This window comes from Leptodactylus fuscus, chromosome 2 (genome assembly GCF_031893055.1).
Source record: "Leptodactylus fuscus isolate aLepFus1 chromosome 2, aLepFus1.hap2, whole genome shotgun sequence".
Taxonomy (NCBI): Eukaryota; Metazoa; Chordata; class Amphibia; order Anura; family Leptodactylidae; genus Leptodactylus; species Leptodactylus fuscus.
The window spans coordinates 103964194-103989824 of record NC_134266.1 but is presented as its reverse complement, the minus strand read 5'-3'; the positions used below and the strand labels follow the sequence as shown (position 1 = coordinate 103989824).

Genomic DNA, 25631 nt, shown 5'->3' with positions numbered 1-25631 from the left:
TGAAGGGAATATAAGCCTGGAATATATGCAGGTTGCAGGACTACCCACTCCTCAGGGCCAGAGGAGGACTAGGGGAAACAGAGGAAGCTTTAACTGTAGCTGCATATGATCATGTTACAACAGATTCACCTGTGAAACTTGGTCCATGTGTTAGCCAGATTTACCTGCTTGAACTTCATGCTGGGAGTAGGGGTCCCTACGTCCCAGCAACATGCTGTCCTGTACAAATTACAGTACCAGACAGTATGTTCCTGGGAGGTAAGGACTCTTAGTATCATAGATGACCATGCTGGGAGAAGGACTCCTAGCAGTATAAAGGTTGGTTCACAATAGCGCTTGTATTCTGTCCAGAAGGAGTCCACATGGCCCCTATGGGACATCCATAGTCTATGGGGTCTGTGTGCATTGTCGGCACATCGCTTGCAATTGCGATTGTATTCCGTTCAGGGGGTGTCCATACGGACTCCTTCCAGACGGAATAAAAGCGCTAGTGTGAACCAACCCTAAGTTCAAGCTGGTAAATCTGGCTGTTTCACAGGTGAAACACTGTCTTAACATGGTCACAGGTGAAGCATGGTTGTATGCAGCTAGCCAAAGTAAAAGGACTACTGATGAAAGAAAGTGAGAATTAATCAAATCTATCTCCTAAGCTTATGAAAAACCTACCTAGAGCATGTTGCGTTTCGGAAAACTTGTTGCAGATTCCAAACTCACAGAACAAAACCATTCACTGTAGTTTTATCCTGTAGTATGGGAAGAGATTTGTTTAAATCATAACCACTTACTACTTATTACTACTCGAAATGTGTGGCCTAGGCTTTAACCCTGTCAGGAAAACCCTCCAACAAAAATCAAAACCTCATAATGTCAAAAAACAAATATATCTTTATTATGCAAAATTTACATATAAGATAAAATAGCAGCTGGGCAGATGGTTTATGCCATTAAGACAGAAAAGACTAAGGTGCTTGGATTCATGTATTGTTCCAATAAATACAAATTACAGTAAACGGGTATTGCAATGTAAATAAATATTATACCAAAGTCACTAAAACCAGTGTAAAGTCACATGGCACGCCATCAGGAGCATGATCTACAGGCAATAATAAAACAGTGACACATGAGCAATAGAAAATAAACTTGCTGGGTAACTTCCAAGTACCGGTAGTTTCAAAAAGGATTAAATGCTCATTCCGCTCTAATAGGATGTACATCAATAGGATACCCAGTATACAAGGGAACACTTAGTGTAACCATCACAAAACGATAATACCTGTAGTCATGTTAGTAGATGGAGTGGAGCCAAGACACCCAAACAGAACGGCAGGGACACCTTGTCGTGTTTCGCCGCACGACCTGCTTCCTCAGGAGGTACAAGTGACCGCATATACATACTGCCATATATAGGAGAATAATGGTCAATTGAACTGGGATAGAGAGCGCCCATAGACTACAGTGCGCCAGCGCACATCTACGTGACGTCAAATCACATTCCGATCACCCAACAATCTTACCCATGCAATATAAGATATTGGAATACGCATGCGCGCAAATTCATAATGTCACATGATGGTTCGACCACATGATCGTCTCACTCAGCTCTGCCCATCATTCCTTTGCAAAGTGAAGGCGCACGGCAGCCGAGTCACATGACCAAATTTAGCCATGTGACTTTGTAACCATCAATCAAGCCTACGTCCCCTGCGCAGCTTCATGTCGGAGCAGAGTCGAAATAAGGTAACCATAACATAAAATTAATCTTCACTCTGAATAAAGACATTATAATATATGTACATATAGTAGTAGTATACCATTATTAGTTAGAATGACGGTATTCAGTAAAAATCACAAGATTTTATAAAGTGACCGCATCACTATAACATCCCTAAGACGTGCCCCATATGATTTACAGGGATGCAACTGTCATCAATTATTAGAGATGAGCGAACACTGTTCGAATATCGGGCCCTTCGGAATATTCGATTACAATCGAATACAAGGCCGCAAACGCAGTAAAAATTCGTATCCCCAACCATCTTCCCTGATGCATTTTTTGCAACAATAACAGCGCAGGGGAGGTGGGACAGGAACTATGACAACGTAGGCAGTGAAAAAAAAAAAAATCGGAAAAAGGAATTGGCGGCCGGAAACAGAACTTCCAATTTAGACGAATGATGGATTTACCATTCAACTAATTTGGGACTGTGAACTATGTGACTGAGACAGGGACAGATCTACAGGCAGGGTTAGCTAGGGATTACCTTTATTTAGGTGGGAAATGTTACTCACAGCTCTTTGGGGCTCCATCTTGTCAGGATCCCTGTCAGCTTGCGATATGCACGAGCTGACTTTTTTTCCCATAGCAATGCATTGACCAGTGTTGATTGGCCAGTGTACTGCATTTGGCCAATCAACGCTGGTCAATGCATTCCTATGCCGAGATGAAGCAGAGCTGAACCTGCTACACACTCAGCTGTACCGATGTAGCAATCTGATGCAGTAGCGCTGAGTGTGTAGCCGGTCCAGCTCTGCTACATTGGACACTACTACATCGCCTGCACTTGCGGTTGAGCCGATCTTGACATTTCAGGATCATTTTTTAAAATCCAACTTCCGATCATTCGGAGATTGGATTTTAAAAACGATCCTACGCACCACACATATGTAGTCCAAAAATTGTTGGACCCCACACTGTAGTGATTAAAGGGAGTTAATCCGATACTGCACACTCAGCTCAACTACTCTGGAGTTGAGCTAAGCGCACTGCCCGATGTAGCAGAGCTGGCAGATATAGCAGTCTGATGCAGCAGACTAACACTCAGCTCTGCTGCATGACTGCTAACATCGGCCAGCTCTGCTACATCTCTGGTGTATCTGCACTACTCCCATCCATCCATCCCGCCATCTACTCCACCTGTCAGACATCTCGTGTGTAGCAGAGCTCAGCACACACTCAGCTCTGCTACATCTCTACAACAGAGTGTAGAAAGCTCTGTTACACCAGAGATGTGTGTGACAGGAGAGGTAGCTGGAGGGATGGTTGGCAGTAGTGCAGAGCTGTGTGTGTGACAGGAGGAGTAGTTGAAGGGATGGTTAGGTGTAGCACGGCTAGCTCTGCTTCATCTCGCCTTAGGAATGGATTGAACAGCGTTGATTGGCCAGTGTACAGCATTTGGCCAATCAATGCTGGTTCTGCCAGGAGGCGGAGTCTAAAATCGAACAAGAATGGAAACTGCTGTGGACCGATTTTACTCTGCCTCCTCAGGCAGAACCAGTGTTGATTGGCCGAATGCAGTACACTGGCCAATCAACGCTGGTCAATGCATTCCTATGGGAAAGTCAGCTCTGGCATATCGCAAGCTGACAGGGGATCCGGACATAATAAAGGTACTTGATGCCCCCAGACATGCTTCCCCTGCTGTCCCAGTTGCATTCCAGGGTGTTGGCATCATTTCCTGGGTTGTGATAGTGGACTTGGTGACTCTCCTGAGTCGAATGGTGGAATCCCCTGTAGCGAAGCATTTTCTCCCATATACTATAATGGAGTTCGATATTCATTAGAATAGTCGAATATTGAGCGGCTATTCGAATCGAATATCGAACATTTTACTGTTCGCTCATCTCTATCAATTATATAGATGTAACCCGATGGAAAAATGCAAAAATAAAATTTAAAGTAAAACCCGTTCAAAAAAATGCTAGCTAGCCAGTGACTCCAAAAACAAATAAAAATGCACCATGTCTAAATTGTGACCAAGAAAGTGTTTTTATAAATATACAAAACAAGTAAAATAAGCTCACATAATGAACAAATACAAAGTGTGGTGTTATAATTAGAGATGAGCGAACACTAAAATGTTCGAGGTTCGAAATTCGATTCGAACAGCCGCTCACTGTTCGAGTGTTCGAATGGGTTTCGAACCCCATTATAGTCTATGGGGAACATAAACTCGTTAAGGGGGAAACCCAAATTCGTGTCTGGAGGGTCACCAAGTCCACTATGACACCCCAGGAAATGATACCAACACCCTGGAATGACACTGGGACAGCAGGGGAAGCATGTCTGGGGGCATAAAAGTCACTTTATTTCATGGAAATCCCTGTCAGTTTGCGATTTTCGCAAGCTAACTTTTCCCCATAGAAATGCATTGGCCAGTGCTGATTGGCCAGAGTACGGAACTCGACCAATCAGCGCTGGCTCTGCTGGAGGAGGCGGAGTCTAAGATAGCTCCACACCAGTCTCCATTCAGGTCCGACCTTAGACTCCGCCTCCTCCGGCAGAGCCAGCGCTGATTGGCCGAAGGCTGGCCAATGCATTCCTATGCGAATGCAGACTTAGCAGTGCTGAGTCAGTTTTGCTCAACTACACATCTGATGCACACTCGGCACTGCTACATCAGATGTAGCAATCTGATGTAGCAGAGCCGAGGGTGCACTAGAACCCCTGTGCAAACTCAGTTCACGCTAATAGAATGCATTGGCCAGCGCTGATTGGCCAATGCATTCTATTAGCCCGATGAAGTAGAGCTGAATGTGTGTGCTAAGCACACACATTCAGCACTGCTTCATCAAGCCAATACAATGCATTAGCCAGTGCTGATTGGCCAGAGTACGGAATTCGGCCAATCAGCGCTGGCTCTGCTGGAGGAGGCGGAGTCTAAGATCGCTCCACACCAGTCTCCATTCAGGTCCGACCTTAGACTCCGCCTCCTCCAGCAGAGCCAGCGCTGATTGGCCGAATTCCGTACTCTGGCCAATCAGCACTGGCTAATGCATTGTATTGGCTTGATGAAGCAGTGCTGAATGTGTGTGCTTAGCACACACATTCAGCTCTACTTCATCGGGCTAATAGAATGCATTGGCCAATCAGCGCTGGCCAATGCATTCTATTAGTGTGAACTGAGTTTGCACAGGGGTTCTAGTGCACCCTCGGCTCTGCTACATCAGATTGCTACATCTGATGTAGCAGTGCCGAGTGTGCATCAGATGTGTAGTTGAGCAAAACTGACTCAGCACTGCTAAGTCTGCATTCGCATAGGAATGCATTGGCCAGCCTTCGGCCAATCAGCGCTGGCTCTGCCGGAGGAGGCGGAGTCTAAGGTCGGACCTGAATGGAGACTGGTGTGGAGCGATCTTAGACTCCGCCTCCTCCAGCAGAGCCAGCGCTGATTGGTCGAGTTCCGTACTCTGGCCAATCAGCGCTGGCCAATGCATTCTATTAGCCCGATGAAGTAGAGCTGAATGTGTGTGCTTAGCACACACATTCAGCTCTACTTCATCAGGCTAATAGAATACATTGGCCAATCAGCGCTGGCCAATGCATTCTATTAGCTTGATGAAGCAGAGTGTGCACAAGGGTTCAAGCGCACCCTCGGCTCTGATGTAGCAGAGCTGAGGGTGCACAAGGGTTCAAGTGCACCCTCGGCTCTCCTACATCAGAGCCGAGGGTGCGCTTGAACCCTTGTGCAGCCTCGGCTCTGCTACATCAGAGCCGAGGGTGCGCTTGAACCCTTGTGCACACTCTGCTTCATCAAGCTAATAGAATGCATTGGCCAGCGCTGATTGGCCAGAGTACGGAATTCGGCCAATCAGCGCTGGCCAATGCATCCCTATGGGAAAAAGTTTATCTCACAAAAATCACAATTACACACCCGATAGAGCCCCAAAAAGTTATTTTTAATAACATTCCCCCCTAAATAAAGGTTATCCCTAGCTATCCCTGCCTGTACAGCTATCCCTGTCTCATAGTCACAAAGTTCACATTCTCATATGACCCGGATTTGAAATCCACTATTCGTCTAAAATGGAGGTCACCTGATTTCGGCAGCCAATGACTTTTTCCAATTTTTTTCAATGCCCCCAGTGTCGTAGTTCCTGTCCCACCTCCCCTGCGCTGTTATTGGTGCAAAAAAGGCGCCAGGGAAGGTGGGAGGGGAATCGAATTTTGGCGCACTTTACCACGTGGTGTTCGATTCGATTCGAACATGGCGAATACCCTGATATCCGATCGAACATGTGTTCGATAGAACACTGTTCGCTCATCTCTAGTTATAATGTTTAAAATGAAAACAATAACCCAATACAAAAGTAAAATGAAAATAACCAAAAAATAAGTGAGGGGCGAGAGGGTGTAATTATAACCACTGACTCAATTATGACAGTAATTTTAAATTACTGATGAGTGAAAAGGGGGGAAAAATTATTTTTAATTTTTCCATGTTCAATGAAACAAAACTCTAACTCAACAAGTCATCAGGAATCCACGTCCATAAATTACCGTATTTTTCGGACTATAAGACGCACTGGACTATAAGCCGCACCTAGGTTTTAGAGGAGGAAAATAGGGAAGAAAAATTTTGAAGCAAAAAATGGTAAAATATTTAATATATGGGAGTTGTAGTTTTGCAACAGCTGCAAGGCCACATTGACAGATGACCCTGCAGCTGTACGGGGATGCATAGTTTTTTTGTTTTTTTTTTTGCGGGGCCAGATGTACTTTTTAGTTATACCATTTTGGGGAATATCTATTGCTTAGATCACCTTGTATTGAAAAAAACCCGGTGGTTTATGATATATGATTTATATATATATATATATATATATATATATATATATATATATATATATATATATATATATATATATATATATATATATATATATATATATTCTAGGGACAGGAGGTGATTTAGAACTTTTATTTCATATTTTTATTATATATTTTAAAGCTTTTTTTTTTTTTTTTTTTATACTATTATATTCCCCCCCCGGGGGCTTGAACCTGCGGTCACTTGATTGCAAGTCCCATAGACGGCAATACAACTGTATTGCCGTCTATGGGACATTCTGTCTATTAGTATTACGGCTGGTCATAGACCCAGCCGCAATACTAATATAGCAGTGGCAGGCCTGGGAGCCTCATTAGGCTCCCGGCTGTCACCCGAACAGGTCGGCTCCTGCGAGATCGCCGCGCAGGAGCCGACCTGCAACTTCACAGGTACGGGGCCGGTGGGGACCGGCCCCGGGGGAGAAGGGGCCACCGATACTGACCCGGCATCCGCTGTACTAGAGAGGCGGGTGCCGGCGAGGGATAGACGCAGGCACAGGTGCTGGGGCCTGAGACATCGCTGCGCTCCTCTGCCCTGCATGAAGCCAGCGGCGGGGAGACGGAGGAGCGGAATGGCATCGCCCCTGACGCTGCTGGCTTCATGCAGGGCAGAGGAGCGCAGCGATGTCTGCAACACTTGTACCCCCTGAGGAAGCCGGTCGTGCGGCGAAACGCGACAAGGTGTCCCTGCCGTTATGTTAGTAGAGCCAAGACACCCAAACAGGACTACAGGTATTATCGTTTTGTGATGGTTACACTAAGTGTTCCCTTGTATACTGGGTATCCTATTGATGTACATCCTATTGGAGCGGAATGAGCATTTAATCGTTTTTGAAACTACCAGTACTTGGAATTTACCCAGCAAGATTATTTTCTATTGCTCTTATGTGTCTTTCTTTTTTTTAAAAAAAAAATTGCCTGTAGATCATGCTCCTGATGGCGTGCCATGTGACTTTACACTGGTTTTAGTGACTTTGGTATAATATTTATTGATATTTATTTACCTTGCAATACCTCTGTTCATTTTAATTTGTATTTATTGGAACAATACATGGATCCGAGCACCTTATTGTCTTTTGTCTGTCTTAATGGCATAAACCATCTGCCCAGCTGCTATTTTATCTTATATGTAAATTTTGTATAATAAAGATATATTTATTTTTATTGAAATTGTTTTTTTTTTTTATTTTTTTGGAGTGTTTTCCTTTTTGAAGTGGTCTATAGAAAGTACCATATATACTCGAGTATAAGCCGAGTTTTTCAGCACAGGTTTTGTGCTGAAAAAGTGCTCCTCGGCTTATATTCGGGTCATTACAGTAATTTTCTGGTAGGCCAGGATAGCAGACCCCGCCCCCCCACCGCTCCATCACACGCCGGGTGACGTGGCCACGTAAGCTCAGGCCTGCACCCGGCGTGTCTGCTTCCTGGCCTGCTAGCAGAAGTACCGTAAGTACTTCTGCAGCTTTTAATGTACAGCATTGCCGCGCTCCTGGCAGGAGCATGGCAATGCTGTGGGCCCCGGCACCCGCCCCGGTGTCTGGATGCTGGGTCTGTAAACGTAATGGCGTCGCTCTGCAGAGCAGTCGCCATAGAAACCAGCACCTCCGCTGTAATGGTTACAGCAGAGATGCTGAAGCTTATGCCTGCGATCTCTGTAGGCATAAGCTTTGGCATCTCCACTGTAAGCGTTACAGCGGAGGTGCCCTCAACCCTCCCCCCCTCCTAGTTCAAAATTACCTTTAAAGTTGCAGTCCGGCTCCTGCCTAATGAAGGCTCCCAGCCTGTCATCGCTATATTACTATTACGGCTGGTCTGTTTCTCGGGCAGGAAATGGAAACCTGCATAACGGAGATTGGGCGCTGGTGTGAACCTGCCCTCAAAGTAGAAAATGACTGTGAAACACATACGCATTAGGTATCCGTGTGTCTGAAAGTGCCCAGTCTACTGAATATAGGATACCTGCAGTGCTTCTATTCCGTCGGAAGGGGTTAATAGGAGCTCTGCAGATACCCTATATTCAGCCAGGCTGAATTCCAAGTGGGGAAAAAACCCAGTCCTCGAGCTCAGGGAAGGGGCAGACAGACAACCAAAACACCCCCTCCCCTTTCCCAGCACTTAATGTACCCAAGAACTCGGCCATTTTAATTTTGAAATTTTCCAGTAGCTTCTGCATTTCCCCCCTAGGCTTATACTGGAGTCAATAAGTTTTCCCAGTTTTTTGTGGTAAAATTAGGGGGGGGGGGGGGTCGACTTATACTCGAGTATATATGGTATATTATCCCTCTGCTTGTTATGGGGTTCTATGAATAAGCTTCTTTAACCCAGTCAGGGCCAAGCATCATTGATGACCCAATGCTCAGTCCAAATTTTGCACTTTTGTATGCAAGCAATATCTTTAATGGCTATGCAGATCTCAGCTACTTTTCCCATGTTTTTTTGTGGTGATGGGGGTGGGGGGTGGTTCAGGAAACATAAGGCTTCAAATAACTTAGTCTTATTTGGAGGAGAATGGTATAAAATGTGAAAATCTATTTTGCTTTTTACCAAAAACAAAATTTATATATACTATTGCATGCACACATTAAAATTTTGCTTTCTTAGTTCTGATCAGTTACACACTTGTATAGTTTTTATAGTTTCACTTTGCTATGATCACTATAGGTTTTTTTTGCAGTCTTTTGTACCAAAGCCAAGAATGGCTTCAAAAGGAATCCTACTAATATTAGTGTGAAAGTTTGTGTGTTTGGATGTTTGTTCCTCAATCACGCTAAAACACCTGGATGGATTTGCGTGCAATTTTCCACAAACATAGTTTTCCCTTAGGATTGAGTCACAGGCTACTTTTGGTGTCACTAAACAACATGGCTTCCTAGCAGGAGACTCTCAAAAGCAGGACTCCTAGCCCCAGCTATAGACTCACACACACTGCCTGGCATTTCCTGCCTCAACCTGCCTGCACCTCAGGAGTAGTCCTCACTCTACTCACTCACATAACACATCACATTGTCTGTATCACTACATACACACTCACACACCCTGCCTGGCATTTCCTGCCTCAACCTGCCTGCACACTCCTTACTGTCACCTCAGGAGTAGCCCTCACTCTACTCACTCACATTTTACATATAGCTTTCCACTATATAACACATCACATTGTCTGTATCACGACATACACAATACAACACATCACATTGTCTGTATCACGACATACACAATACAACACATCACATTTGCTAGCCCACCAAACTTTTTAAAGCACTTTTACAGTTTCACACGTCTGTGTCCGCCCAATTCTCAAATCACCGCAGACGAAGTCGCGGGTAAAAGCTAGTGGGCTATATATATATATATATATATATATATATATATATATATATATATATATATATATATATATATATATATATATATATATATATTTTTAACTTCTGTTTGATCCATTCCTGGCTTTGGCTCAAAATAACTGCAATGAAATCTGCAAAAAGGCTGGGTTTCTGCATTGTGGCCTTGGCCTAAGTCTGTCTTGCTGCCACTACGAAGTGTGCCAAATGAATAGCATAGCGCCCAACTTGTAAAGTCCACTGCATGCTTGGGTAAACTGGATTGTGGGGGCTCTGACACCCCCCCCCCCCCCCCACACACACACACTTATGTGAAATTGATGACAAGCTATCCAATTTTAAAGTGTGGATGCACTCCTTAACTTGACTTCAGTCTACGCAAACTGTCTGTGTGCCATTGGCTGGCCTTATGAGCATAATCCATCTAACCTGTGCATCATTTAATTTGTGTATGTAATATTTTATATAAAAAAATAAATATTTTTTTCTGCTTGCTATAGAGCATTTCTCAGAGGCAGCTGTAGATTTGGTCCAAACTGTCGTTTCTCTCATGAAAGGAAGCCTGTTCCGATTTGCCGACACTTTCAGAATGGATTCTGTGGCTATGGAGACAAATGCAGGTAATGTTATCTTTACTGAATATAAACAATTTTAAAACTTCACAGTAATGGAAATAACTAGTATAATAACTCCTGTTAATCAGTGACCAGTAACATAACTGTAATTGAAATTTCTAGACTTGTTTAACTCTTAACTCCCCCCCCCCCCCCCACACACACTACCTTACTGACCATCATTAGCTGAGTTAATCAGGTTAACATGACCGAGGGTCTAAGGCCCATTTACATGGGAAATCCAAGCAGAGCAAGGAGTAGGAATGGATGAGTACTCCTAAGAATTAGAGATGAGCGAGTAGTATTTGATCGAATACCACCCCTGCATAGTTATTGGTGGGGGAAAAAAAAAAGCGCCAGGGAAGGGAAGTCGAATTTTTACTGCGTTTACCACGTGGTATTCGACAGAGTACACCAATAACTATGCTGGGGAGGTATTCGATCGAATACTACTCACTCATCTCTACTAAGAATTAATGCCCACTCATTGGTTGAAATAACATACAGCAGCAAAGATTTGCTACATGTGAATGACTGAATAGTTTATCGCTATACACTGTAATGGTGCTATGCTGCTAATAAGAAATCTTGTGCTGCATCTGTCCTTGCCATGTGGTGATTGTTCCTGATAAATGGCCCATAAAAAAAAGTACCAATCACATCGTTCCCAATAACTGGACTGATGGGCCCTTTAACACAGATGGATTAATGGGTACAAAATAACCTGGATCTCCAAGTCTGAGAACTGTATTGTTTCAGAGGGTGATATTGATTAGATTCCTGAGCTAAAGTGATGACCAATTTTGCAGCCTTGGGGTGCATTCACACTGAGTAAACGCTAGCTTATTTTGTAGAGTAAAATTACACTTGTAAATTTTGCTATCCCATTGACTTCAATGATATTTTTTTACAAGTGTAAAAATATGCCTGTAAAAAATACGCCTGTAAAAATACGCCTGTAAAATGTCATTGAAGTCAATGGGATAGCAAAATTTACAAGTGTAATTTTACTCTACAAAATAAGCTAGCGTTTACTCAGTGTGAATGCACCCTAATACTGGAATGGCAAGCCTTTATTTTTTGCCACATTCAAGCTATTGTGGATTAGTTACAACCCTCCACAACTTAAGCACTGTTTTTCCGTGAGCAGCATGTTCCCGGTCATGGAAAAAAGCGAGCTGCCTTTTCTTCAGGCAGATTCTGTAGCTGATTGAGCCCCGGCGTCCGCCTCGTGGCAGCACCCTCCGCACTAGGCCCATTCATTTGGGCCTACTCTGGAGCAGGAAGTTGCGACTGACGGAAGCTGCTTGGCAGGATCATTTTGGCCCTATTCTGACGCAGCTTCCTGCGTCAAAATCAGGACCAAAATACGCCATCCCGTGCCCTGTGTGAACTAGCCCTAAGACTCAGTGCTAAATGTCTTCAAGTTAAAGTTGCATTACCTTTCAAGATGCAATTACCTTGTGTTGTAATGCAGTCCCTTGCAGCTTGCTAGTCATCAACACAAGATTAGCATGGGACACCCCCACCAATCAGTTATTCTCTGCAATCTGTTCTCAGCTGTGTAGTGACGATCATTGAGACGAGGGAATAAATGGCTAGAAGTTCCAACTAAGGGAGCCTTCACATGGAGTAAATGCTCCACTCATTCTGAACGTAAACTTGTTCAGAGTGAGCGGCATTAAAACAGATCCCATTGATTTCTATGGATGCTGGATTGTGTGCTCCCCACTGAAATCAATGGGAGGCTTTTTTACCTATTGCTTTCAATGTGATTCGTGTGTATCACATTGAAGGCAATAGGTAAAAAAGCCTCCCATTCACTTCAATGGGGAGCGTGCGTATGCCAGCACCCATAGACATCAATGGGATCTGTTTTAACGCAGCTCACTCTGAACGAGTCTACGTTCAGAATGAGTGGAGAGTTTACGCAGTGTCAAGGCTCCCTAAGGCTACACTTGCACAAGAATTTGCATATGCCTGGTATCTGATTTAAAAAAACAAACACAAAACCCAAAAAAACCCTGACCCTTTCACTTCAGCTAGTGAGCCAGGGCCACGAAACTGGTATAGGAACTGTCCTGAGTGTCCTTGAGCTCAATGCCATATATGTGGGCCCATGACAATACATGGGCATGTTTATGGGGCCGTAGACTCAAATGGGTTAGTGTGCTAGCTAACACAGGTAGTACACACTGAAATATGTGCTTTGTCAAACACCTATAGAGGTGAATGTGAGCTACAGAAACTGTTTAATTGCAGACAGTGGCTGTGTACAGTCAAACCCAGTGGTTTTCCCAGAAAAGAGTGAAATGGTTAACAATGCTTTAATGACAGATTGATGTCATGCAACTTTTGATCCACTCCTCAGTTTCCTACACGTTCCACCATATCAGCGATCTGATTCTCCATCACGATGCCTTGCGAGCCGTAGAGTGTCTGAGCCATGCGTTGTTCCCTGTCTGCCAAATCCCCAAGTTGGTCGTAGAGTCTCTGAACCATCTATCACCCCTCTGCAATCAGCTGCCACTGAAAATCAGAGGGTGTCTGTTCAATTGCCTAGAGAAAACTGGGCACTTGCACCAGAGTTTGTTCCACGGAATACAGGTAAAGTAGCACACTTGTACTTTATTCAGAATGTTCAGGCCTTGTTAGACCAATTTTTCATGAGTTGAAAAATTTTGGGAGCTGGCCAGTTGGAGAAATAGAAACTGTTTCTCTGTATTGATCAGCTTCAATATAAAATACAGGCTTAAAGGAGGTTTTCCGGGCAAAAAAAATACATTTAAGTGTCTATTGGTGCTATTAATGGGTTAATAAATGTATCTATATAGTTTTGAGTGATTTCTGGGGGGCCCCTAGTGTCTCCTACTCTTGTTTACATCCTTCTGCTTTCTGCTATGTAACTTCCTAACCCCTCATCATTCTCCCATCCTTCCTCACCTCCCCCATCCACCCCCTCCCTGTCTAGTGATCCTTCCCATCCTAGCTATCCTATATGTCCTACCCTACCTACTCAGCCCAACCAATAGTACATACTTCTGCCCTCCATGGCTTCTTCCTGTGAAGAAGCCTCTTGAGCGCACACACACAGGACATTTTCCAGTCTCCTCCACTACGCATGTGTAGACACGCAGTAGAGATGATTTAGGGGGCGTTCACACTACCGTCGGTGTCCACTTGTTGGGTTTTGCTGTCTGCTTGAAAAGTCGGACATCTTTGGGAACGGACAGTTAAGGACAGTCGCGGACTGTAAAAGACTGCACCCGATCTCCATTTAAATCAATACAAAATGTCAGACACAGCTAGTGACCGCTGCTAATGTCTGCAAGATTTTGAACGGACATTAGCAGCGGACACTACCTGTCGGACACAGACGGCGAAATATGTAAACTAAAAAAATGGCGTGTAATATATATAAATATATATATATATATATATCTATATATCTCCCCTTCAACATACTGTATAAAAATATGGAAAAGTGTTTGTACTGTAAAATTTCAAAGAGTTTGAGGGTATGTCCATGCTTTCCAGATTAGCTAGAGTTTTGGGAAGAAAATCTGCAATTCTTAGCTGCAAAATGGATGAGCTCTTGCTGAATCTCATCCACATGCTACATGGGGGGAGGGGGGGGGAATGTAAATCTATAACACAAAGTGCATCACTCATGACTCCCCTGGAGAGGACCTACCACCACTAAACAGGAAACCTGTGAAGATAACTCTCCTTTGAGCCTCAATTCAAGTTTCCTGCTCAGTGCATGGGGACCTGGGAGGTTTTTGCCTCCAAAAAGACTTGACTTCTCTCTTGAGGCTGTTCCTCTATCAGCCTTGTGCCTCCCAGGCTGTACTCTACCCAAACAATGGGTGGGTGGTGGGTCCACAGCCTTAAGTGTGTTCAAGCCACCCCACCCTACTCCTTTTCTTTCAGATGGGATGGTTGGTTCTAGGGCAAGCATGGGATACACCCTGGGCCATTTTCTCCACCTACCGTTATGGGCTGAGCAAGCCATTGTGTTGGTTTTGAGGCTCTGCTTGGGGCTAGTGTAGAATTGTGCTAGGCAGCTACTACTGCTTTCCTCTTCTTGGTTAGAGGATGCTTGGGAGGCTCGGTATTGCTTTTGGATGAAGTGAAGGATGGTAATCGGTCAGTACCATCCTAGCCAGCAGGGAGGGTAACCACTAGTAGATTTTTCTCAGGGTCTGGAAAGCTTATGTTAAATTAACCTGCAGCTTCCAGTAACTCTTGAAGCTAGACCTGAGGTTTCTGACTCCTGGGTTTCCCACTTCCTCCCCCTCCTGTTTGAGCACAGGTAACTACTTGTGAAAACAAGAGGCGGCAGTAACCCAGGGATCACATGACCGAGGGTCAGAAGCAACCTGGAATCCCAGGCCGTAAGGGTTTGCTTCCCTTAAAAATCTCTACCTAAAAAAATAACTGGGGAACTCAGTCTTGTTTGCCTCTTTCCTTATACCAACATGGAAGACTGGGTAGTTATGAAGATGCTGCTTTTCTTGCCATCTAAGGCATTCTCTAGCTTCCATAAAAATAGATGAAATACCTCCTTATGTTGGGGTAATCTATATAGAGGTTGCCAAAATTCAATCAGCATAGCCCATTTGCGTAGTATACACACACGACAAAGTGAAGGCTCTTGAGCTCATCAAAGTTTGCTACACTTTCGGTGGTGGTTCCACATCCATTAGCTCATATTCGCAGGGCAGACACCTGGAGTTCTCTGTAACGTTCCGAAGAATAATTCTGCAGCTTAAAGAGGACTCTTCACCACCTCTACTAATTCAAGTGCTTAGCATTTAATAGGTGCTGCTCTGCTAATTCCAGCACAGTTCACCTCTTGTTTTTGTTTTCTTTTTCTCTAGCCTCCATTCCCAAGTAACAAGCACAGTTAATTTTGGTATCTGTGCTAAGTAATGTTATGTAGTGATTCAGAGCCAGCCAATGTTAGAGCTCAGAAGCTCACCACTTACCTGTTCCTCCCTGACATTGCCCTCCTGATGTGTGCCTGATATACTATTTAAGATCTGTACTAATTAATGGCATTGATTGCTCAAGAATGGCAGGGTCTGTAGAAAAAAAATCCAACTGTTCCAGAATCAGTGGAGCAAACAGACTGCTGTCCCTAGCGCTACAGTGCCTCCTAGTGTGGCCTGGTCCTGACACTCCAATGCTTTTTTGCAACGGAAGGCCTCACTGGCTTTGATGTCCTGGGTCCCTTTCCTTAGGCTTATCAAAGGACTCAGCCATTTCACAGATGGTAACGTCCCGTGTCATTCACTGAGGCCGCTGATTGGACTTCTGCCAGAAGAAAACACTGAAGCAGCAGGTTCATACCGCAACTGGAAAGCATCAGGGATAGTTGAGCATGGTTTTTTTTTTTTTTGTTAAAACTGACATCTGCATAGGTAGTTGAATCATAAAAATCACAAATCTCAAGTTAGTCCTCTAAGGAGAAGAGAAATACACACATTGGGTGTTGCCCAAATAGAATGTTTACCTGCATGCATTACAATAAAATCAAAAATAAAGCAGCAATTCTGGCTTTATTTTGTCAGCCACCAAAAGAGTTTTAAAAAGGGTTTTCTGCTAAAATGGCATATCAATAAAAATGTCAGTTCTTCCTGCAAAAAAAACCCCCAAAAAACCCATTGCAAAAAGTCTAAGAAAAATAGCCATGGTCTTGGAGAGTGCCTTTACAAAAAGGGTTTCTAGTAATTAAAAAAAGTCCTCATACAGTTGCATTGGTGGAAAAATTTAAAACCCTAGGGCAAAAAATGGCTGGGTCATCCAGGATTAGAATAGGCCATTCAGTAAAGTGTTAATTAAAGAAATGTTTTCTCTTTAGGTCTTGTGAGATCTGTCTCTAGTCCTATTCTAATGGATAAATCAAAGGAAACGGAATTCAATCATTCAACAAACCGCAGAACCTCTCTGAAAATACTTCATTCTAAAATGGTTAGTACAGCAGTAACTATTGTAACTGCAATGCATGTGTAGAGAACTAATAATTTTTCCATACTGTAGGAGAATTCCAGCTTACAGTATGAACGCAGCAGAGATGTAGTTTGTGGGATCTGCATGGACAAAGTATATGACAAACAAATGGAAGAAGAGAGAATATTTGGAATTCTGCCAAACTGCAGTCATGCATATTGTGTTGGCTGTATTAAACGCTGGAGAAAGACTCGGGACTTTCAGAATGAGGTTATAAAGTAAGTGTCACTAACAGATAAATACTGCTGATATTCCTATGTAAAGTGGGGACATTTGAATTTTAAAGTAAATGAGTCTTTAATATTTTACTTTTTTTTTTCAAATGCGCTTTACTCCAAAAGGAGTTGCCCTCAGTGCCGTGTAAAGTCAAGTTACTTTATCCCACATAAATACTGGATTGGAGACTCCGATGAGAAGCTACAGTTGATTGAGGATTTCAAAGCAAAGACTGGGTAAGTAGACTGTTGCAGTATGATGTGGTAGAAATGTATAAATGGCTGTTGCAGGTTGTTGTCTTGATATGTCTGTGGAGGGCTAGTGAGACTAAAAGCAAAACTCAGCACATGTCCTATTCCTGTCATTTTGTCAGCCTCTATTATGTGGAAAGTATGGTAAGGGTGCTTTCACATCACATTTTTTTCACATCCGTTTAACTGTTCAGTTAAATGGATCCGTTATTTTAATTAAAAAAATAAAACTGATGCAAACTAATGTCAATTCAGGCATCAAAAAGACTGATCCGTTAACGGATGTGCATCAGTTTTTTGCTAAAAAAGTATCAGTTTTTTGTTTACCTTGTGAAACACTAAGGGCTCGTTCACAATTCGCTTCAAAATCCGCCCCTTTACAATGGTGGTCTATGCAGACCGCTGGGCTTCTTTTTCCGCTAGCGACGGGCTGCTGCTAGCGGAGAAAAGAAGCGACATGTCCTTCAGGCGGAAGCCGCGGCCCTGGACCGCAGCTTCCGCCTAGCGGCGGCACCCTCCTATGTCGGCTCATTCATTTGAGCCGACATAGGAGGGGAAAGCCGCGACAGGCGGGTTTTGACCAGAGACTTGGCTCGCCGCGTCTGTCAATAACCGCGTGGGAGATGCACATGTGAACTGACCCTAAAGTTTGTTGATAGAAAGAGGAGCTGTCCCCAAGCACTACAAGTCACAGCACAAATAACAAAAAAAAAGTGCTGTGACTTGTGCTTGGGGGGGACAGTTCCTCTGCCACCCCCCACATGTGCTTCACATAGTACCATTAGGGGTAGCACATGTGGGGGAGGATCAGCCAAGTGTGCTGCCCCTAATGGCCCGGTCCCAACACTAGATATTCTGCCATTGTGATCCCCTTAGAGTAATGTCTGCAACACACACTTGTGCTTCACAACACCATCAGGGGTAGCACATGTGGAGGGAGGCAGCAATTAGGGATTTATTGTATCCTCACCATGTGCTACCCCCTAAAGCCTGCTACCCCCTGCCATATGTAATCCCCCATTACAGAAAGGGCTGCTGCTGTCCCTTCCCCATTTCTCACCACTTTTTAGGCTCCTGAATGCCTACAGCATCATGTCCATGCTTCTCTTCTCTTCACTGGCACTTCACTGCTAGCTTGTCCTGGCTCCTGGATGGAGTGGGGGAGGGGCAGGATGTGTGAAGTGAAGAAAGCATGAGTATGATACTGCAGACAATGACACTATCAGAGGTGGAGGATTGAGGGAAGAACAATATTATCACTCTTGCTGGGAACCGGGAAGGGATTGGACTTGCTTTACGCTGAACTTCAGCTGCTTCTTCCCAGGAGACCCTGCAGTTTCTGGTTGCAGATAAGGGGTGGGGTTATGGCAATGAGGGAGGAGCTCCTATTCAGTGAATGAAGCAAGAGGCTCTAACAGACTGTAGTGAACAGATGCACAGTGCTGGCAGCTGCTCACATAGGAAACTAAGGGGAAGTGACACTGAACCGTCACGGATCTGTTATGTTTAACCCCTTAAGGACCAGGCCATTTTTTGGTTTCGCATTTTCGTTTTTCCCTCCTCACATTTCAAGAGCCATAACTTTTTCATTTCTCAGTTCACAGAGTCACATGATAGCTTATTGTTTGCGGGACAAATTGTAATTTGTAATGGCACCATTCAATATGCTGTGCAATGTACTGGGAAGCTGGAAAAAAATTCAGAATGAGGCGCAATTGGAGAAAAAATGCATTTGCGCCATTTTCTTATGGGTTTAATTTTTACAGCATTCACTGTTTGGTACAAATGACATGTTACCTGTGTTCTACGTGTCAGTACAAACGCGGTGATACCAAATTTATATAGTATTTGAAATTTTTTGATACTTTTAAAAAAAATGATAAACTTTGCAAAATAGAAAAAAAATTTTGTCATCATGTTCTAACACCTGTAACTTTTTCATATTTCCATGTATGGAGCTGGTTGTGGTGTCTTTTTATGCGGGACAAGATGACGTTTCTATTGATACCATTTGGGGAAAGATCTGATGGTTTGATCACTTTTTATTCAATTTTTTATAGGAGGCAAAGTGTTGAAAAAAACGCTTTTTGGCTGTTTTTATTTTTTTTGCCGCTACGCCGTTCGCAGTACGGGATAAATGTTTTAATATTCTAATAGTTCAGGCATTTTGGAGCGCAGGGATACCTAATATGTTTATGTTTAATGTTCTTTAATTACTTTTATAGCTGATCTAGGGAAAGGGGGGTGATTTGAACTTTTATATTTATTTTTTTAATACTTTTAAAAACTTTTTTTTTTCTTCTGTTACATTTATGATCAGACCCCTTAGGTACCTTGAAACCTAGGGAGTCTGATCGCTCATACTATTCACTGCAATACTACAGTATTGCAGTGAATAGGAAAATCGCAGCACTTCTATTAGACGATGCCTCTGGCATCGTCTAATAGATCTCATGCAGAGACAAGCCTGGAAGCCTTCAATAGGCTTCCGGCTGTCATAGCAACCGATCACCGCCCTCATGTGACGTTCAGGAGGGCGGCGATCGGCAAAACATGGCGGCGCCCATGCCGCCAGCGCCGTTTACACACTGCGGTCACGTTTGACCGCAGTGTGTAAAGGGTTAACAGCAGCGATCGGCTCGGGCACCGACCGCTGCTGTTAGTGGCAGGTCCTGGCTGTATTATACAGCCGGCATCTGCCGTGTATGGAGCGAGCTCAGCGTGTGAGCTCGCTCCATACATCCTCATGCGACCCATGACGTACAGTTACTTCAAGGGTCGCTAAGGGGTTAAAGGACAGAAAAGCGGAGTAGTACACTTTTCCTGTCCGTTAGCAATAACGGAGAGGGACATTTTCAAGCCACAACGGAGTCCCCCTCCCCCCATTGGAGTCAATGGGTCCGCTGACTGACATGTTTTTACAGTTGTTTACCTTATAAAAACTTGTCAGTCAGGTGACCCTACAAAACTTGATATGAAAGCACCCTAAGTCATCTGTTCCATTTGCTCATAGAACTGTACATACACATTTTGCATGTAGCCTTAGAGAGGCAGTTCTTGTCACACAATTGAAAGTACATTCAGCATATGCCTTGAAATAATAAAGGTGTTCATGAATTGTTTTCTCTGGAGTACTGCTAACACATGCCTATGTATTGGTTTAAGAAATTCTAAACTTGTCACCAAAAGAAGGCTTTAAACTAAATGTGACTAGAACCTAAGGGCAAACAAACATTACTTACGATTATCTTTACCCTGCAGCAAGATTCGCTGCCGATTTTTCCTTAGGAGCAATGGGTACTGCCCTTTTAAATCTGAATGTATTTATCTTCATGACTTACCACATGGTCACCGAAGGAGAAAAAAGAAAGATCAACGAAGGGCTAGTGCTTCTGCATTGGTAAGTAGAAATGTTAATACAGGACCTTTCATGTCCTCCAACATCATGTGTGTACGTTAAACACTGCTGCAAAGCTAATGGTACACTGTCAAATATGCCAGTATTTTTCCTGGTTGCAGAGTATCTTCTAGTAGCCTGTTTCAGTACAATCATTGAACTCAAAGGGTCTGATCTTGCTGCTCACCAGCATCACTCTACGGTAAGGAACTACCGTGGCAGTACACTTGTATTGTTGGTGTCTATTCACACGGAGGAAAATGGTGAGGAATTTGGGTGTGGAATATTTCACGATAAAAAAAGCGCCTCCATTAACGTCAATGGGTTCCTTTTTCTGCTAGTAGAAAAAGTAACCCGTTGAAGTCAAAGGGAGGCTTTTTTTTTTTTTTTTTTTTTGTGCTGAAATTCCACGCCAAATTCCTCACAATTTTCCTCTGTGAATGGACCCTTAAGGCCCATGTGGCCAGCCCCTCACTCTGATCTCAGTACTGAAACAAACAGCATCTGTGCAACTGAGCAGATAATGGTAAAACTGACGACTTGCTATGCAACACTATATAATGCCCTGTTCACATCTGCTTTTGTATTGTCAGGGGAGAGTCCACATTGAGACCCCCCCCCCCGAACTGAATACAAATGCAATTACAAGCGCTGTGCTGTAAAAGCACACGGACCCCATAGACTATAATGGGGTCAGTGTGCTTGCCGTGCACTGCCCGCACCAATCATGTTTGCATGAGTACCTTTCAAATGTTCACGTTTTGTCGCCTTACAACCACAAACAAGTATATTTTGAGATTTTAAGTCATGGACAATACAAAGTAGTACATAATTGTAAAGCGGTAAGAAATGATACATGGCTTTCAAATCTTTAATCTCCTATATGTGAAAAGTGTGTAACATGCAAAAGTCTTCAGCCCCCCTAGATCAATACTTTGTAGATCCAACTTTTGCTGAAATTACAGCTACAAGTGTTCTATGGTATTTCTTTCTCTATCAGCTTTGCGCATGTAGAGGCTGATACTTCTGTTCATTCTTTGCAAAATGCCTCAACCTCAGCCAGATTGGATGTGAGCTTTTGTGAATTGTAACTTTCATGTCTTGCCACAGATGCTCAATGGAATTTAGGTCTGGACTTTGACTGGGCCATTCTAACACATGATTGAACTAAACAATTCCACTGTAGCTCTGGCTGTCTTGCTGCAAGGTGAATCTTTCCCAGTCTTGAGTCTTTTGCAGCCTCCAGTAGGTTTTCTCCCAAGATTTCCCTAATCGCCATCAATCTTCCCATCAACTCTGACCAGCTTCCCTGTCCTTGCTGAAGAAAAGCCTCCTATCTGCATAATGCTGCTGCCACCATGTCTCACGTTGGGGATGGTGTGTTCAGAGTGATGGGCAGTGTTACTTTTCCACCACACATGGTGCTTTTGAACCTACTACATGTTTGCTGTGTCCCTTATATTTCTTGTGGCAAACTGCAAACTCTTATGGCTTTCTTCTTGCCACCTAAAACCTACGTGTCGAATTTTGCTGTCCGCTTGAAAAGTTGGACATCTTTGGGAACGGACAGTTAAGGACAGGCACGGACTGTAAAAGAATGCATATACAAAAGGAAAAATAGTCCAGCACCAGAAGCGTATAATGTGATAAAACATAGCTTTTAATTTGAATAGAAAAAGTAAAAAAACATATAGGAGGATACAGAGAAATACACAGTATCTTCTAGATTCGACACATATTCATGAAAAAAATCAGTAGATGGGGGGGAAAAAAGCATGACTGTGATATTAAGATGGAACAAACCACATCCTTGTTCACATGAGAGCTGATGCATTTCGAGATGTTGATCTTAGTTGTACTACGACATCAACATCTCGAAACGTGTCAGCTCAACAAGGACGTGGTTTGTTCCATCTTAATATCACAGTCATGCTTTTTTCCATCTACTGATTTTTTTTTTTCATGAATGTGTCGAATCTAGAAGAGAGGGTGCATGCACACTACGGAACGCCGGCGTGTATGAGAGCCGTACACGCCGGCGTTACAGCAGGGCTGCCGGACACTTCCCATTCATTTCTATGGGAGCCGGCATGCGAGCGCTCCCCATAGAAATGAATGGGAAGTGTCCGGCAGCCCTGCTGTAACGCCGGCGTGTACGGCTCTCATACACGCCGGCGTTCCGTAGTGTGCATGCACCCTTACTGTGTATTTCTCTGTATCCTCTGTTTTTTTTACTTTTTCTATTCAAATTAAAAGCTATGTTTTAGCACATTTATACGCTTCTGGTGCTGGACTATTTTTCCTTTTGTATATGTTTTGCCGTCCCAATCCGGGGGACTGGTCCGTTCGTAATCAGTTATTTCATGTGACAGGCTGTGGACTCATACTATTGTGTTTTCTAAAAGAATGCACCTGATCTCCATTTAAATCAATGCAAAATGTCACGGACACAGCTAGTGTCTGCTGCTAATGTCCGCACAAGATTTTGAACGGACATTAGCAGCAGACACTACCTGTCGGACACAGATGGTAGTGTGAACACCCCCTTAGTTATCCTGTGGACAGATTCTCCCACCTGAGTTTTGGAATTCTGCAGCTATTCCAAAGTGACTGTGGGCCTCTTGGCTGCTTCTGACCAGTGCTCTCCTTGCTCGATCTTTGTCTTGGTGGACTGCCGTATCTTGGTAGGTTTTCAGTTGAAGAATACTGTTCCATTTTGAATGATGGATTGTACAGTGCTCTTTGGGATGCTCAGAGCTTGGGATATGTTTTTATATAACCTATACCTGCTTTATACTTCTCCACAACATTACTGCATCTCTGACCCTGGATCACACCTGTGTTTCGGTTTTCGTTTGGGAGGTCCACTTGGGGACCCCCAAATGGAAGCCTAATCTGCTTAAAGGGGCTCTATCAGCAAAATCATGCTGCTAGAGCCCCACATATGCTTGCATAGCCTTTTAAAAGGCTATTCAGGCACTGTAAAAGTTAAACTACCCCCCCGTTTTAAAATAACTTAGAAAAGAATCTTCTCTACTTACGGAATGCGCACCCTGGGCGGGCATTCAGGGTGCGCCGTCTTCTTCTTCCCCGCCTCTTCTTCCTCTGTCGTCTTCGGGTCCCGTCCTCCTCCGGCGCTTGCTCGCGGACACTGATAAAAAAAACAGCCCGGGCGCATGCGCAGTAGCCGTAGTAGAAGCCGCGTGCTACTGCGCATGCTCCCGGGCTGTTTTTTTTTTTTTTTTTATCAGTGTCCGCGAGCAAGCGCCGGAGGAGGACGGGACCCGAAGACTACAGAGGAAGAAGAGGCGGGGAAGAAGACGGCGCACCCTGAATGCCCGCCCAGGGTGCACGTTCCGTAAGTAGAGAAGATTCTTTTCTAAGTTATTTTAAAACGGGGGGGTAGTTTAACTTTTACAGTGCCTGAATAGCCTTTTTAAAGGCTATGCACGCATATGTGAGGTTCTAGCAGCATGATTTTGCTGATAGAGCCCCTTTTAAAAAAAAAAAAAAAAAAAAAAAAAAAAAAAAAAAAAAAATTGGAAACGGCAGACCCTGGGTCTGCAAGGGTTTGCCTTAACACAGCAGAAAAATTTGTCCAAGTTCCTTAGTTTTCATGATGCTGTTTGTTCACTAGTATTCACTTGCAAACCACTAAGGCCTTCACAGAACAGGTGTATTTATACTGAGACTAAATTACACACATATGGACTCTATTAACTAATTGACTTCTGAAGGAAATTGATTGCACTGGATTACTTTCCACATCACACTCTTCAGATTTTTATTTGATTAAAATTTTGAAAACCATGTCATTTTTGTTCCACTTCACAACTATGTGCTACTGTGTTGGTCTATCACTTAAATATATTTTATTCAGATTTAAAATTTGTGGTTGTAAGGTGACAAAATGTGAATGTCCAAGGGGTATGAATACTTATGCAGCACACAGCCAAGGGAACATAAAGTGACTTGCAAATGTCGCAGGGCAATGATCGTGTTTGGATCTCCAAAGTGTACTGCTTTTGTGCCACTGCCTCCAATTCACTTATCTATAGTCTCCCTTTAATCCCCTCATGATTCATTTACCTTCTGCATTTCCCTCTTTTCCTGGCTTGCCATCTTATCTCATGTATTCAGGCTTTCAGTTCCCTCAACATTTACTTGTCTGCTATATTCATTCCTCCTCAAATTGTCTATCAGCTGATTTTCAGTGAGGAAGAAGGCAAATGGAATGTGATTCACAGACAGCAGAAAACTGGAAAGTTAAATGAACAGTATTTACTGTATATGATTTGGCATGTACATATTTAGAAGTTTTATAAAATAAATGCAAATTCATACATTCCTCTCTTACAAAACATCAAACCTGTTGTGGTCTAGTATTGTTTATTCCCAATCGCTAAATGCAGAAATTGACTGCAATACCAGATACAGCCCACAGACAGATGGAATGGAGAGGGGGTATGAAAATTACAGCCTTTAAATTTTGTATTTGACACAGCAGACTTATGTCTTTCAGTCCTATTCCCAGCTGGTAGGAATTTACGAAGAAGACTTCAGTGAAGACGAAGACATTGACCTTCTGCACTGTGCTCTAACTCTGGCGCTCATTGAAGATCGATTTGAGATTGGATTGGGCTTTCCTGAGGAAGTTGAAATCTTGTTGGGAGAATGTAGTGACTCTGAGTGAAGAACGTGTGTATAATAAGGGATGTTCCCACATGTCTGGGTTTAAATTATAGCAGTGCTTTTCAAGCAGGCCATTAAAATAGTCCATTGTATTTTTGGGGCATATCAAACTTTAAAAAAAAAAACTGTTTAAAAGAGATTTTATAGCTGTTAAAATAGTGCTAGAATAAAGAGTTTTGTGTATATTTATTTTATTTATTTATTTTAAATTTCCCCCCAACTTGCACTTGTATGCACTTTCTGCTGTATCTCTAAGGCCCTGTTCACATCTGCATTCGGGTTTCTGTTCAGGATGTCCACTTGGGGACACCCCAAATGGAAATCTATACGCATTAAAAATCAGTTACCAGAAGGAAACCTGCAGACATCATAGACTATAATGGGGGTATGTGTGGTTTCTACTCTGTTGCTGCACTAAACATGCGGAGAGAAAAGTGCTGTTTGCAGGACTTCTCTCTTCGCATGATCTGTACTGAAACTTGCATGGACCTCGTTAGT

General features: G+C 43.3%; 1 protein-coding gene across 1 annotated transcript; it reads left to right on the top strand.

Moving 5' to 3' along the window:
* Positions 1 to 556: 556 nt before the first annotated feature.
* On the top strand, positions 557 to 25139 carry LOC142196175 (uncharacterized). Its single transcript, XM_075266398.1, has 8 exons — positions 557 to 621; positions 10449 to 10568; positions 12934 to 13169; positions 16429 to 16538; positions 16608 to 16795; positions 16919 to 17029; positions 20306 to 20444; positions 24964 to 25139. The coding sequence occupies exons 1-8, from the start codon at positions 557 to 559 to the stop codon at positions 25132 to 25134; spliced, it is 1140 nt and encodes a 379-aa protein (XP_075122499.1). The 3' UTR covers positions 25135 to 25139.
* Positions 25140 to 25631: the final 492 nt, after the last annotated feature.